Source organism: Eumetopias jubatus, unplaced genomic scaffold (genome assembly GCF_037043125.1).
Source record: "Eumetopias jubatus isolate StellerSeaLion01/CBP00866 unplaced genomic scaffold, mEumJub1_p1.0 scaffold_14, whole genome shotgun sequence".
Taxonomy (NCBI): domain Eukaryota; kingdom Metazoa; phylum Chordata; class Mammalia; order Carnivora; family Otariidae; genus Eumetopias; species Eumetopias jubatus.
The window spans coordinates 67,612,872-67,629,291 of NW_028274820.1; the positions used below are offsets into that span (position 1 = coordinate 67,612,872).

General features: G+C 44.9%; 1 protein-coding gene across 2 annotated transcripts in view; it reads right to left on the minus strand.

The window, feature by feature from the left end:
* Window positions 1-16,420, minus strand: part of AOAH (acyloxyacyl hydrolase) — a 166,863-nt gene that overhangs the window by 6,677 nt on the left and 143,766 nt on the right. For both annotated transcript variants that reach the window (XM_088018608.1, XM_088018607.1), the window contains 4 exons: window positions 10,413-10,471; window positions 10,265-10,324; window positions 8,895-8,991; window positions 3,486-3,562 (listed from right to left, as the gene is read on the minus strand). In XM_088018608.1, coding sequence (XP_087874734.1) covers window positions 3,486-3,562; window positions 8,895-8,991; window positions 10,265-10,324; window positions 10,413-10,471 — 293 coding nt within the window. The remainder of the gene's footprint in view (window positions 1-3,485; window positions 3,563-8,894; window positions 8,992-10,264; window positions 10,325-10,412; window positions 10,472-16,420) is intronic.

Consider the following 16,420-nt stretch of genomic DNA (forward strand, 5'->3'; position numbering starts at 1 on the left):
GTTGGTATTATGTCCATGCAATTAATATGGGGTCCTTAGACCAACTTTGCCCATCTGGCTCTTTTAAGATGGAAAAGATGTGGACTCCCATAGCTCCCTATGTTTTGTGGATCATTTGCTTGTGTATATGTGTGTGTGTGTGTGTGTGTGTGTGTGTGTGTGTTTGTGTGTGTGCGTGCGCAAACATGTGTGGCAGTTTTAAGTTATTAGTTTTTAAAATAATAACATAAGGTTCTAAAAGGATCCATCAACACTGCCTCTGCTGTAAGGGGCATTATCTGGAGGGGAGTTTGCAGGTACCACAAGAGGCTCCTCTTCAAGGCTCTAAGTCAGGATGTGCTCATGTGCGCACCTCTGTAGCTCCCGCCCAGACCCCTTCCTGAGCTCTGCTTGTATATTATCTGCTAAAAATACCTGCAGGACTGTGGATGTCCTGCAGGCTCCTTTAATCTAACGTGTGCCAAACTCCTCTTCAAACCACCCCGTCCTCTGTGTTCTTCACCTCAGTGAGCACCAGAATCATCTATCCAATTTCTGAAGTCATGAAAGAAGTGTCATGCTTAGCATCTCTTTCTCTCTCTCTTTTTTAAGATTTTATTTATTTATTTGAGAGAGAGAGAGCATGAGATGGGGGAGGGTCAGAGGGAGAAGCAAACTCCCCAACCGAGCAGAGAGCCCGATGTGGACCTCGATCCCGGGACTCCAGGATCATGACCTGAGCCGAACGCAGTCGCTTAACCGACTGAACCACCCAGGCGCCCCAACATCTCTTTCTCTTTCACACTCACGTCCAATAAATGGCCATGTTCTGTTGATTCAACTGTGTAAATCTGTCCAATACATACCTCTCAAGATCCTCCCCACTCCCCTGGGCCCCACCACACCATTCTCCAGCCGCTCCCACAAGTCTGGTTATTTTTCTTTCTTGCTTAAAAACCTTCAGCGGCCCCTCCTTCCACACAGGTCAAACCCCGTGCAGACCTTATGCGATCTGGTCCCTGAGTAAGTGCTCCTGATTCCTCTCTCTATGCGACCTGGTCCCTGAGTAAGTGCTCCTGATTCCTCTCTCTATGCGACCTGGTCCCTGAGTAAGTGCTCCTGATTCCTCTCTCTATGCGATCTGGTCCCTGAGTAAGTGCTCCTGATTCCTCTCACTCAACCCCACACCCATTCTCTATGTCCCAGCCGTACTGCAGCACTTTTATTTCCTCCAAAGTGCCCTGCTGGCTTTTTGTTGTGTTTTGTTTATGCATTCAGGTCTTGGCCCATGCGGTTTCCTCTGCTCAGAACACTTTGTGTAGCCCCTCCCTCATCCCCTGCACTTGACTTGCTCTTGCTCTTAGTTTTGAGTGAGCTCCTCTGGAAACTTTTCCGAACACCACTCTCTTCCATCCACCCCACAGAGTGCTCCCATAGCCCCATGCTCACAAAACTGGAGGCATCAACCGCTTTATATTTAATTATCTGTTCACTTGTCGTTCTTCCCCTCTAGACTATAATCTCCTTAGATGGCAGGGGCAGCTTCTTGTTCGCTCTTGAATTCTCATTGTGTTAGGCACTCAATAAACATTTTTGGATGGCAAGTTGCAGTCTGGATCCTTTAACTCAATATATGATAAATAGGCAGGTTTTATGCATGGCTACGCATTGTTGCCCACTTTGGATGTGGCTTCACCATGCCTTCACCTACTACCCACACAGGAACAAATCTCTCAGGAATAACATATGATTTTGGCACATGCTGATTTTCTGTTTTATTTTTAATTAATTAATTTTAAGTAGGCTCTATGCCCAACGTGAGACTTGAACTCATGACCTCGAGATCAAGAGTCGCATCTTCTACCCGACTGAGTCTGCCCGGTGCTGTGCCCCCGCCCCCTATACCGATCTTCAGCTTTCGACCCTGTTCTCAATAATCAGTTATAGGCAAAGCTCTTTGAGTGTAAGATAGAGCCCTAATGTAACAGACTTTGAACCGTAATATTATTTTAAGTGTCAGGGACAGGATTGTCTTTTGATGGATCAGACAAGTATGGCCCAAAGGATAAAAAAAAAGCTATTTTTGACCCTCTCCTTTTTAGTTTGTTCTCAGTTAACTCCTTCTCTGACCATATTTTCATATCCACAATTCTCTCTAGAATCAGAAAGGTCCAACTCTGTGATATGCGGGAATGACAAGAACCACGACCTAATTACTGCCAGAAAGAAGGTCTCCATATTAAAAACCATTCTTAGACAAAAGTCATCATTCTGTGGGGAGCAGACTCTACTCTAATATTTAACCAGCTTCTAGCCAATAATTCTGTTGGATCAGCTGATCCACACGCTACACAGGAAAGTTAGATATTCTGAGGCGCATTACTTAGATTTATTCTTTCAGTTGTTTAAAACAGGGAGATGGGCATTTGATACTCACTTTCAATTTACCCAGCATTTGTGGGACTCCACTGTGCATTCATCTGTAGATAGAGTGGCACTCTTTTTTGTTTCCTTTGAGACAGTTCTTAGCCCTGCCCGTGGGTACTCAGTGAGCCTGCAGCTTGAGGGAAGGTGGGCTGTCAAGCCATTCAGGCTCCCCAGGGGATGGTCAGCCCTCCTTGTGGCCTGGCTGACCACCGAGACCAAGGCCACGGGGAGAGCACACCAGGACTGCTTCTCCGGTTTAGACCCTTGTCACTGCCACACACCGTCCTTACCAAAGGCTAGGCCAGAAAGACTAGAGTTGCAAAGGATTGCCGGCTTTCAAAATTTGAAAAGTGGCAGGACTACTCCCATACTTCTTTCATTTTTTTTTTATATGAAGGAACATCACAAGCAGGTCCAGTATGTATGAAAGATAAAAGCAGAGCTTCCCTGGTTGAAGTTAGGATAATGGATAGGGTGAGGGTGGGAGGGGACAGAGTCCCACCCTCCAGCTCGCCTTGCTCTGTGAAGAGGCTAGATTAGAACTGCTTTCCAGAATTGTATCCTGGAATCTTAGATAAGAAACGGCTCTTATTGCAAGATAAGAAACAGCTCTTATTGCAGGATATTGCTAAGGACACTGTTTTCCTCTCATCCAGTGTCCTTTCTGGAAAGATCCATAGAAGAAATCTCTCATAGGTCTCTCTTCCAGGAATCCTTGTGATTTTTTTTGAGTATTTGACTTATTATTATTATCTTTTATGGAGGCCATGTCATATGCCCCTTTTTACGGCAGCCCCTCGAAAACAGAGCTGATGCTGTAGGCTCTTGCTGGCAGTTTCTCAGGACTACCCCGCACACATACAAACTGCAGACACTAAGTCAGGAAGCCAGGCATCATTTCGGTCTCACTTGCCTTTTACTCTGATTTTCAGTTGGTTTTTACTGAATCTTCTATCTTAGACATGTGAGTACATCTTTCTGGAGTAAAAGGGGATAAAAACAAACATATGGATGCATAACTACCTTTTACAATGAACCTACCAGATAGCCTTCAGCAACCGCTGTGTGACTGCACATACCTCATTGGGGTGGAATCCATCGACTGGTTCAATGAGCTGCCAGGGCTGCCCGCCTCTCTTCCGCCACTCGTCTACGACTGCAGGGCACACACAACCAGAGGGTTAGCGACGTGCTTCTCTAAGTGACAGTCAGTGCTGGAGAGCAAAGACCGTGTGGACCAAACGTCAGAGCTGCCCACGGGCCTGCCTGGCCGATGCTTTACTCAGTTGTGGCTGCTCTGGGCTATTATCTCAAGCATTGTATGGTCTTTTTTTTTTTTTTTTTTAATTTTCTAGCTCGGGAGGAAAATGTGTGATGGCATTGGGTGAATGTGGTTTGTGCAGGGAGGAGGGCAGTGGGAAAAGGTGAGCTCTGAGATATTCAACACCGATGTAAATTCATCTCATTTCTCAGTGGGAGAGTATTGCAAGAGAAGGGGGGGAAATTAAAACATTTTGTTAACATCTCTTTACGTGGGCTGCCATTTCCTGATACTGCCTGCATATGTCAAGCCATCACCATTAAAAATCGTACAGTTTCTCAGAAATATAATTACATAAAATGATCTCAACATCACATTTAGAGTGAGTATGGCTACAGAGGAAATATTATGAGCCCCAAAGTGATGAAAAGCAGTAAAACTGCCCTTTAATAGGAGTAAGAGACCAAGACTGTTAGTTGCTCCAAGGCAATAGCACCATTAACTCTATACTGTAATATTATACAGTCAGGAAGAACTCCTCAAGGAAATTTCAAAATCCCTAGAGAGCCTCCAGAGAGAAAGATTTGAAACTGGCTGATCCCAGCCTCTCCCCTGCCCTCCCTTCCTTGGTGTCCAGAGAGGGGAGTAGGCATGGCTGTAATGTTTCTAGTTCTTCCCTCTTCTCCACAAAGACTCAAGAGCTGGGATGTGTGTGCCCTCTTCGTTCCTCCCCAGTCTTGCCCCAAAAGAAGGAATGGAAATTCTACCAGAGGCTTTGACTGTGTAAGTGAAGCCTGTGCCAGAGCTGAATCAGTACTATGCTGCTTTTGTAATTAGTCCTAATATCACAGCATGCCACCCTTCCTTGCTACCCAATCCCTGTTCCCTGAGGGGCTGCAAATACTGCTGCCCTTCTCAGAGCTCAGGAAAAAAATTCCTGCTGGTCATTTGAAGTCCAACATACAGGATCATCAATTCCCTTTGGCTTCTTCTCCTGCAGAATGGCTGCCACCGAGCCACTCCTCCATATTTTGCATCTGGCTGTTATTGGGAGTCAGTGATAACATATTCCTTCCTGCCAGGAAACATGTTTCTGCTGCTGCACAAGTCCCTCTCCCTCCTCACTGCAAGGGAGTCCAGTCTTTAGAAGAACTGGCTTATCATGTAGAATAATCCAATAGGCATTAAAAGAAATGCCGCAGGTTACCAAGGCTACCATCAGTCTATCAGAGTGAAAAACATTATTTTCCCACATGATTATTGTGTCTGTGAGGGTTACCAATTATTGCAAATCTGCAGACATCAGTATTATAACACTTAAAGGGAGAATCAGAAACTCACAGGCAAGAGTTTAAGGTTTCATCTGTATTGGGACCAGTGCTAGACAGAGTGACCCTTTTACATTTGTCGATCTCAGGGGGAAATTTTGCTTTCTTAGAATAAATGCAATACCAGTGATCTTTATTTCTTCTCTGACTGATTTTATCTTATTTAATTTTTTTAAAAAGATCTTATTTATTTATTTATTTATTTATTTGAGAGAGAAAGAGAGAGCATGAGGAGGGAGGAGGGTCAGAGGAAGAGGGAGAAGCAGACTCCCCGCTGAGCAGGGAGCCCCACATGGGACTTGATCCCAGGACCCTGAGATCATGACCTGAGCCAAAGGCAGATGCTTAACCAACTGAGCCACCCAGGAGCCCTCTGACTGATTGTAGGGGAGGAGATCCAAGCAGGGGCAGCATGGTAAGTTGGTCTCTTTTCTTCCTGCCTGGGATCACAATTAAAAACAGGTAAATGAATTCCTATTTTCTCAGAAGATCTGAATTAAACTTCTTGAAGGATCACAAATGATCTCTTGGGATTTGGTGCATAATGTATTTTCTGTATCTGTAAAGTCGAAGAAGTCATTAGCAATGACCAGCTTTTCAGAGATGCCATAGGAATCATCAAAGAAGAGTCATAAGCACTTGGTAGCTCCTTGCTGAACAGCAACACTAGCAGATATTTAAAACAAGAAATCGGAATTCTGGTCAGCACCATGAAGTCATTGGTTGTTTTACAAACATCCACGTGGGGAGAACTAAGAACCAAGTTTACTCCAATTGAGTTGTCTTGGAAACTGAGGGCAGCTGGTATATTTAAACTGTCAGTGTAAAAGTGGTCTTGTCAGCCAAGTGGCATTTTCCTTCCTCTGTTTGGGAGGTGTGGTACAGACAAAGAAAAAGGACATCACCTGCTCCAGCTGGCATATCCTGAAGGGAGGAAAAATTGCTGCCTCTGTTTAGCTCATAACCAGTTAGAGGATGAGTCAGCAAGAGACAAAAAAGAGTCTTTGGAGATGAGCAATAGCCTTTCACTGTGGGACTGACGCTGTCAGAATGGAGAACAGATAGGGCTCATGCCCACCCTCCAGGGACAGCGACCCTCAGCTGCAGTTTGCTCTGTCACAGGAGGTGGAACTGTACATTTCATATGAAAAATGAGGATGTTTGTGATGCAGTCATCAGCTCAAATACAGCACTGAAATGAGAGGGGAGGTTTCCATGTGACCCTTAAGACTGCAGTTTCCATAAGTGGCTATACGGTTTTTATGTCTGATAACACAAGACCATGGTGCTAATGAGATACATTTCCACCATGGCTTCCTCTAGGGCACTCACACTCGGGTATGATTGGTGTGGGAGGAGGGTTGGACATTGGAAGCGAACCAACATGTATTCTCCTTCTATGATAAGCCCTAGAAGAGCGGAGTAGGTGCTTTGCATATACTGATGACAGTGGTGGGGGGAGGATGTCAGCTAAGAGGGTTCTCATCACATTGCAGTATTGTCTCAATCCTCACATAACCCCCAGGCCCCCTGCCCCCTCCACCTGCTCCCTGGTTTACTGATTGTTACCTTACACAAAAGAGAACAAAGCAGAGTGGTTATTTAATGACTCAAGGTTACGCAGTCATTCTGTGTCTGAGCTGGGACAGGGGCTCAGTTCTATCTGGTGGCGAATGCGGGCTCTTTCTACAATAGCGCATTGCACCTCCATGATTTCTGGGATGATGAGCTTGCCAGGCACGGCGGTTACCCACGGAGTTGGATCTGGGAGTGAATGAGCCCTCCGCTGTAGCAGCTGTTCATGCAGGCAGATCGCAGGCCACCAGATCCTCTGTCTGCACACTCCCTCCGGCTGTGCCCATACGTCTGCCCTAGTGGAGTGCCCACTAACTTCATATGGAGAAGGCAAAGAAGGATTCTACCAAAACTGGATCTTCAGATTTATTTTTAATAAATGTCTCTCAGGAAATTCCTTCAACTGTTGATGATTGTTGCCAAGTAAGGACAAATACGGAGGAGGTTTCTCAGTAAGATGACCCACTGCCATTTGATTTAGAATGTTCAGTTCAGTTTAACTGAAACTTTAGCTTTTATATTGCATTTATTGTTGCCGGGAGGAGAAGAAGGGGCCGAGGAGCCTCTGCTATCAGCCTGTTAGGTCATCAGGGGAAAGCTGGTAGTACTGAGTCAAGGGTAAAACTCTTCTCTCCCTATCCTTCACGAAGATAAGGGCTGTTTTGTTTTTCTGACAGCTATTGTCCCAGCACCTCCATGGACATGGTAAGACTTAGTAAAAATCGGATGACTAACTAAATTCTTAATCTTGGAGCATGACGGAGCCCCATTTATTAAATTTTAATGTGCATCTGGGTCATCTGTGGATTATGTTAAAATACAAATTCCAATTAGGAGTGGAGCCTGGGGCTCTGCATTTATAACTAGCCCCCAGGTGGTGTGGATACTGCTCATCCTGAGCCATACATTGAATAGCAAGGGTGGGAGGGGACCCTATTCTTTCCTGGGCACCAGCTATGTACCAGGCACAGCATTTAGGAGAATTACATTTTTTTCCCCATACAATCATCACAAAGATCTGTTCTGTAGATATGGCAGCCCCATTTCCAGGTCTGGAAAGGAGAGTTTAGACATGTTAGGGGAATTGCCTACATTCCCAAAGACAATAAATGACAGAGCTAGAGACTACTTTGGAAAATGAAAAGTCCCATGTGAATGTTAGACATTATTATATTTTTAATAACTTTATCTATATTCAAGGTTGATGATCATCACAGATCACTTGGTGTTGCATTTGTTTACACCAGGAATTCATTAATGAGTCTTTAGCTCTGCATTTTAATGAGAGGTTATTTATCAAAATGTTTTTCCCCAGGAGAGAATTATGTATCACCTAGGCAGGATATCTAGTTAAGGGAGATCAGTCCTGTTGAAAAGCTGTTCAGGATTGAACTACGAGAGTATGAAATGCACTACGTGTCAGCTAATGTAAAATTTGGTAATTCATGATGGCCATCTGCTTCATCCCAGATGCTGGGGCTGGGGGTGTGGGTGGCAGGGAGAGAGAGATGATAAACTCTGGATGAGACCTCTCCCATCATTTGCATACACTGTAAAGCTTTCTATTAGCGTCATCTCAGAGGGCAGTCAATCAACAGAAGGCTTTTCTCTTCTATAACAAGTGCTTAGCAATGAAAATGAGACTGGGAGGATTAAAGTCAACAAATAACAATTTTTCAGAGTCAAGATGTAAAGGATAAATCAGGAGCTCCGATAATCACCCCCATTTTTGCATGGCCACTCCTCAGTGACCCCCTGTCTTTGGACAGAATGCTAGAAAAGAAATAGTGACATTCTTTCCAGCTGGAAGATGGGTTGTCCACTTTGCCACAGGCAAATCCAAGGTCCCTCCCTTAAAGACTCTGATAAGTTACATCATGTGTAGGGGCTGGGAATCTGTTCTGCCACTGGACCCCTAGGTCAGTCAGCATTCATATGGGAGGCACTGCCTTATCCCTCATTCCTGCCACACTCATCTTCAGCCCACAGGTAAGCAGGGCATTGCTCAACTGGCAAGAATGAGGTAGGTGATTCCGTTGATCTGCTGGCTCTCTGCCCAGAGCTGTCTTCAACTGGTCATTGGCTCTATTGCTTCAGGGATTCTAAAATGATGGTGAAATGAGGTGATGGTAAGCTTCCCCCATCCCTGAAAGGTCTCACACTTTATCTTTCTTCAATACTCAGAGCTGTGAGTGTGTCAAATGTGCGGGAGCCACCCTGCCCAATCTACTGCCTGTTGGCTTATAAAAGCTCTGCTCAGTCAGGCTCTAAACTGTAGCTGCTACTTTGGTCTTGTGTCAATACCTACTCCAAACAAAACTTACCTTCTTGGAAGTCTAAGTCCATGTAGAAAAGATCAAAGTTCGTAAATTTCTGGCTGGTTGCAATTTTTTTCAGTGTATTGGAGAGTTGTTTTGCTCTCTGAATACAAAAGAAACAGGGAGAATTCCATGAAACCTAGACTTTAGTGAGACAATTCAGGCAGAACAAAGAAACTGATAGTCCCCACCCTCACTTGGAGCCATCAGCGGAGGAATGCTCTGCCCATGAAATTCTAGTCATGCACAAGAGGCTAACGAACATACATTCATTAGGAATCAATCAGTGAAAATTCAAGTAATAAGATACCACTTCTTTCCCATGGGATTGGCAAAGAAAAGATGAATAATCTTGATAATATAGAATATTGCCATGGGAGAGGTGACTGAGAATGTCAATTTGTTTCACCTTTCTAGAGAGCAATTTGGAAATAGGGATCAAACCCTTATACATGGCATAGCCCTTTGACCCAATAATTAAGAATTTGTCTGAAGGAAATAGACACAGTATAGAAAGAAATATGTATATACATACACAGGTTCATCACAGTGCTATTTTCCATAGCGAAAAATTGGAAACAACCTCTATGTCCAACACTAAGGGGTGAAATAAATCACGGTGCATTCATATGCCGTATGCTTTAAAATGATGACAAAATTATGATGTGGAGGACTAACTTATGAACATTGGAAGGCACAAAACAATATGTGTACTCTGATACTGTGTAGGCAAAATCCCCCAAATATCTATGAAAGTAATATTGGAAACACATACACACATATTGGCTTGGGTGATGGGATTTGTGGTAATTTTTGTTATTATTCTTTGTGTCTCAGCTTTTTCATATTCTCCAATTTTTTTTAATTGAAATATATTTCTTTTGTAAAAAAGAAATCAATAAATCTCCTACAAAGAGATTATTCACTGTCCCTGAAAGAAGTACGTGAACCATGTGTCCCCTCAGAGAAGAGAGGAAGGCTATGGAACCCCTGGTCCTTGTGTACCTTGGGAGAACGCCAGTCATCTGTGGGCCTAACCTTGCTCACTCCTCTCTATGTCTACAAATACACCTAGGACCAGCTTTGAAAGGGGTATATGTGTATCCACATATGTGTGTGTACAAGAGAGAAAGACACACAACAGAGACAGTGACTGAGAGACACAGCCAGAGCCACAGACCCAGAGCGCGGCAGAAAGAGAGAGACAGGGCACCCCACATTCTCTTGGTTTCTCCAACACCCTGGCAGTTTGATGTTTTTATTCATCAGCTTGGAGGCCACTGCCCTACCCAAATCCCCTTCCCAGTGGAAATGCTGCAGTAAATACCCGGAAAGAAAGATCAAATGTGCTATCAAAGGAGTTGCTACAGTCCTACCTCTGAAGTGAGAGTCCGGAGCGTCTTGTTGGAGGACATCCAACTGTGGCAGGGGCTGACCTGAGAGTAAGAAAACACCGCTTTGATTACACAGGAGCAAGACCAGTAACAGGGAATGTGGCCTTGGAACAAGTCATTGTGGGCTCACCTGGAGACAGTTCAGGAAGGAGTAGAAATGTGCATAGGTCACATCCTTATTTAGCTGGCCTGGAAGACAAAGAGGTCTGTTATGTTGTACTTATTCAGATCTAGCAGCCAACTAGGGACACTTGTGGACCACCCTGCCTTTCCTGAGAAGGGTGGGGACCTGCCCTGAGTTTTCATTCCGCATTGCTCCTGAGGAATGCCTGAGCATTCCTTCTTTCTGAGTGTCCTAGAAATCCGACCGAGCTGGGGAGGGGCTCTAAGGAGTTTATGCCCATCTCGAGCTTCTGCCCTTATCTGGACGCCAGGTAGAAGGATAAAAAGGCCCCATACAGGCTGGAACACCACTAACAAAGGACTTGGAGAACAGGGGCTTTCTCTAGGCAGGGGTATGAGATGCCAAGTTCCCATGGAGAGCATTCATGGTGGTAGTTGGACAAACCCTCATTGTTGACTTTATGTAACACTCAGGTCTGCCCAATTATCCCATGCTGAGGACCTGCTGGGACTTTCTGGGTGTCTGAAGTTCTGACCATGTGCTGCCTGCAGTTTGGTAGACTGAAAGCCTCCAAAAGTGCGTGGGTGGCCATTGAATGGGAGAAGACAGCACATCCTATCCCTTCACAGCCCAGTGCATATCTTATTTGAGCCCTAATTACTAGATATGCTCTAATTTATCTTTTGGTGCAGGCTTAAAGAGGTACATATGAATAAAGGTGTGGGTGCCTGGCTGGCTCAGTTGGAAGAGCATGCAACTCTTGATCTCGGGATTGTGAGTTTGAGCCCCACATTGGGGGTAGAGATGACTATAAAAATTAAATAAAACTTAAAAAAAAGAATAAAAGTGTTAAGTGCCCTATATGAATTCATCCAGAGTCTTTCCAAATATCAGTTGTAGACCCAGAATCTGTGGGGGTTATTTCTTCTCTCTTTTCACACACCTCCCCTCTCCCCCTACCTCCCAGCCTATCCACCCCTGGAGGCAACTCAACTTTCATGCTGTGGCTGAGACACAAAACCCAGGCCCTCCCAAATCTCAATGGTGAATGACTGATGTCTTATCCATTAATACTTCTCTCACACTTGAAAAAATAAAGGAAAATAATAGGACCTATTTCGGAATGAAGGGAAAGATTGAAAGTGATGGAACACAGTCTTATTTTTCACTTACACCTCAGATCAGTTAGACTGAAAGATAGATTCAATTTTCTTGTCATAGAGGAAATCTGTATTCTCTCTGTGAATCCCAAGACTGGAAAACCACAGGCTTATTATCGCCATTAAAGTCACAATGACACACAAGGCCTCCCCTTTTCTCAAAGGTGTCTGCATCTTCGTATTTTGGATGAATCCCAAGCCACCTTCTGTCTTTGCTTTCATTTTATGCTCAACATGGAACCCTGAGCTCTCATCTTTCTCCAAGATCCTGTTTTCCACCACTGAGGCTTCTTTCCCTCTACTGTGTGCGTGTGTGTGCGTGTGTATGTTTCGTAATTTACCTTTCTGTGTGTGTCCCTATCTCAGCCTAGCAAGCTACAGTGACTAACACCTCCTACCTGCACTCCCATCCTCCATCCTCTGCACCCAATGACTTGGCTCTTGCCCCCTGTTGGTACTACCCCTGAGCTGCAGCCTTCCCTCTGCCATCTTGGTTTTTTTTTTGTTGTTGTTGGGCTGGGGCCTGGTAATAAACCTTAGGTAGCTTGGCTGGAGCCCTGTCAACTTGCTTGGCCCTGATGAATCCCCTGTCCCTGAGAACTGGCCTCTCTTTCTTTCCTTTGCCCAGTGGCTGAAGTCTTTTTAACCTGTAGGTGGTGGCACCTAAGGCCTGACTACAAGTAACACTCTCACACCCTCCCCTTTCCCACTTGCTCTGCTATCCAGAGGGACCAGAGTTTGTCCTGCTACTGGATATTGGGGATTCATCTGCTGGCTCCCCTCTAGGGGCTAAGTCCAGCCATAGCCTTGTCCATCCTGGCTTACTCCTCTCTCCCTAATGTCCTACTGCTGAGGTCCCAGCACACCTTAGGATGAGACCACAAGGTGTGTCCTCCTACTGGGTCTTCTCTCGGTCCTTCTCTTTCTCCCCATCTTCTTGCTTTTCTGGCACTTCTAATTAGTCAAGGTTGATATAGGAAAAATCCTTAGGTGAGAAGGTAGGTCTGTTGAATAGGATAAGGGCATGCTAGCTGCAGCTGGGAGGGACCTGGGAAAGGTGTAATGAGTTGGTTTCCCTTCTCTCCGGGATTTCTGCTGTGGAAGGTAGGGTGACTCTGGAGCTGGCCGTGTGGAAGGTCAGTTGGGAGTGCTTATTATTGGCTTATGGTTTAAAGAAAGGGAGGAGGGAAAATAGTTCTTATGCTTTTCTCCACTTATTGGTGCTGTCAGTTGGTTATTCACTGTTTTCTTTTCAGGTATTACTTTTCAATGGTATTTTTGCATATTGAGGAGCCCTGGTATACAGATTGATCCCACCTACATGTCGTACCTATAAAGAGGCAGTATCTGAAACATTCTGGTCAGAAAGTGAATCTGGTCAGAAATGGGGCAGGGGCAAGAGGACTGGAATTATCAGGGCTGAGGAACTATCAGAGTGTGTGTGTGTGTGTGTGTGTGTGTTTGCGCACATGTGTGTGCACACACAAGGGGTGGGGAGCTAGTGGGCTGGCCCAGTGGCTGCCATATATCCCCCCAAAGATTAAAGGGCATGTTCTACCCCAACTTGCTGTAGTAGCAGCTCCTGTCTCAGTCATTATTAGTCCTTTAGGGCAGAGTATTTGGCATTTACTTAATGCTGGGACTGCAATTGAAATTTTAGGCACCATAAAAGCTTAGTACCAACAAAGATCAGCCACACCTCCATGAAATACCACCTGAAAGTATAAAACCTTAGTAAAACCACATGAATTCAGACAGGGAGTAAGCCAGTAAAAAAAATAAGAGGTATAGTGCAAGGTACTTTAAAATATATTAGGTTTCAAGTTTAAGAGTAATGGGGGAAATATTAAGTTGTTGATGTTCTGTGGCAGAGGCCTTTCAAGGAAGGCCTACATGCAGACTTATTTGTAGCCAGCGATCCTGGACTTTTTGACTATAGTCTAACCCTCAGGTAGCTCCCAGAATGCCTATGGCTTGTACCAGTGTCAGTGGCATAAGGTGATTTCACTGTCAGGATCTATACAGTATTTTGGCCAGTGGAATTGTCTTTTCTCTCCCTTTTGAGGACAAGGAAACCATTTTAGTATCATCTTTATCCCCAAAGCACATAATAGGTTCTCAGACATATTTATGGAAAGATTGCCTTTCTCATAAACTGTGCCTGAGAGGACTTATCCCTGGTCAAGCTTGAAAAGATCTATGTAAGTAGAATCTTAATGTGTGAGACTTAGTTTCTGGTAATTCCTCAAAAAGACTATACATTCTTCCTAGGAATTTTAGTTACTGGTGGAGACTGTGGAGCTGTTGCAGTCCTTGGCAGCCAGGCTTTGACTGGGTAGTGACTCAAACATGGTTAAGAGATGCCAGGAGGGATTTATCACCCCCTCCTCCTTGGCAGGAATAAGCTAGAAATCTGTTCTAGCCCTGGGCCTTCATTACCTGATGATCTGATGCTGTGGCATTTAACCTTTTCTTGGGTGAATGGTCAGCCTGAGTCCCTACCTGTCCTACTGAGGCAGCAGAAAATGTATCACTGACCCAGGGGTTCTGCTTGACTCCTGCTTCCTGACCTCTCTCTTAATCCTCACTGGGTGGCTAACGTCAGGTCTAGAGAGTATCGTCACCATGTTTCTCGGCTCAAAGAAATAAATGGAAAACCCCATTTATTTGCTTATACAATCCTTAGCATAGTGCGTTGGGAATCAGACTCCGTGTTTGGCTATTGATTAAGATGAGACCGACCCTAACCTCGAAGAGCAGCAAAACCCGGAGACTGACCTGGCATTAACCTGCTTTCCTGCTGGCTCACGTCTGATGGGAGTGAAGGTCCAAAGACTGTATTTGAAGCCAGAGCAGAACTGAGATACAGGGCAGTAGCCCTCTCCTCAAGCCTCCCATCTTATGTGAGTTATGCGCCGGCCAAAGGAGAAATGAGGAAGCTGGGTAAATCCCACCTACTTCCCCAGGCTGTCTAGGAAGGGTACTGATGCTTCGTTGAGGAATTTATAATTTATATCCCATGGCAACCAGGCAGCAGGGATAATTTAGGCTATGAATAATAACTTAAATAAATTTTAGATGGTTTCAACATTCTTTCTAATTGGATTTTTTTTTTCTCCCCCAAACCAGCGTTGTTTACATAGAACAAACTTGTTCTACCTTTTCGTTCTTCCTCGTTTGTGCTGTGAAATGCTAGTGCCTGACTGGTGGCTGCTGAAAGGCCATTTGAGGACAAGGCAAAGCCTAAAGCAGGGTTTCTCAACCTTGGCATTACTGATATTCTTAGTTGTGGGGGGCTGTCCTGTGCATTGCAGGATGTTTAGGAGCATCCCTGGATTCTACCCAGTAGATATTGGTAGCACCCCTTCTGCAGTTGTGATAATGAGTAGGGGTGACATGAAAACCGCTGGCCTAGAGAATCCACCAAAGTGATTGATGAGTCTCCCCAGTTACCTTCTTTCCCTCCCTCGCTCCCTTCCAGATTGTATGGTGTCATTACTACCTACTGTGGTTGAGTCAAGTGAATTGTGTGGCATATCCGAGAGAACTTATGGAGTTATCTAACCAGAGTTCGTGGAAAAAGAAAATGGGATTTGAAGTCAGAAAACCCACAGCCAAGTCCCCATTGATGTGACAGAGTAAGACGGAGGCACATCTCTCTTGTCCTCAACTTCCTTTTCCCAGGCATTTCTTAGTGTGGGAGAAATCTGGGAATCTGAAAACATTTGTTGGGGGAACTGAAATTTTCAACCTCAAAAGCTCAAAGAGCCATTGTTGGCCCATGTGGTTGTGCTTCATGTGTTCAAGGAAGCCCAGAATGGAGTCATGTTCTCTGTGTGACCGTGTTCTTATTTCTAAAGGTCTCGGTCAAAGCTGTGGGAACAGAAAGAATCCGCTTTCCTCTTGAGAGGCTGGACAACGTTTTGCTGGGATGATAATGATATTTGTGGTGCACTTGGTAACCGAAGAGGAAAAATGACTTCAGTCTTATTGGTGGGAAGCCTAGAAAGTGGGTATTTACTCTTGTCCCCCGGGTGAAGGGACCAGAGTCCTTTGAGAACTGGTTAAAGGGAACCTGCTCTTTTCGTGTGTTAGGAGGGGTGGGGGTTGGCTTAAGCAAGGACTACAGGAGGAGAAGAGGAGACTGGAAAGGTACAGAAAAGTTCTTAAGGCAAGGAAAAGCGCTCCACCTCCACCCCCACCCCCTGAGGTGGACACTGAGGAAGGAGTTTCAGGTTTCTCCCTTTGAATTGCTCATCTGACTCATTGGAAACGGCTTGGATCTCCAGCACACTTCTGCAGCAGTTGGTCTAAGGAGGAGGCTATGGCAATACTAGGGAAGGGGCGACCTCTTTAATAAGAGACTGGCAAGGGGTTGTTGATATGAGGCTGAGGGGAGGGTATCTAGGCCCTCATTGTAGCTGCCTGTCAGAGACGTCTGAGGCCAGCACTTCCCATCCCCCTTCCGTGCTTAATGTTTTCAGTCACACTTATCAACCCCTGGCATACTCCTGGGATACAAGCCTACGCTGGCAGGGACTTTTGATTGTTGTGTTCACTGATGGGTATGTGGTTCCTAGAACAGGGCCTGGCACATAATAAATATTTTTTGAAAGGACATTCTCCCCCAAACAGAGAGAGAGAGCCCTACTCCACCCAGATTACATATACAATAAGGTATGCGACATTTGGAGCCTTGGGTTTTTCATCTATAAAATGAAATTAATAAAAATATCATTAATTGGATTAACAGGATTATTTTAAGGATCAGCATGGCCAGCCCTTCCTGATGTGAATTACTATTACTTTTACAATGTTTAGAAGGCATCTGGAATGCTAGAGATGCTATTGAAA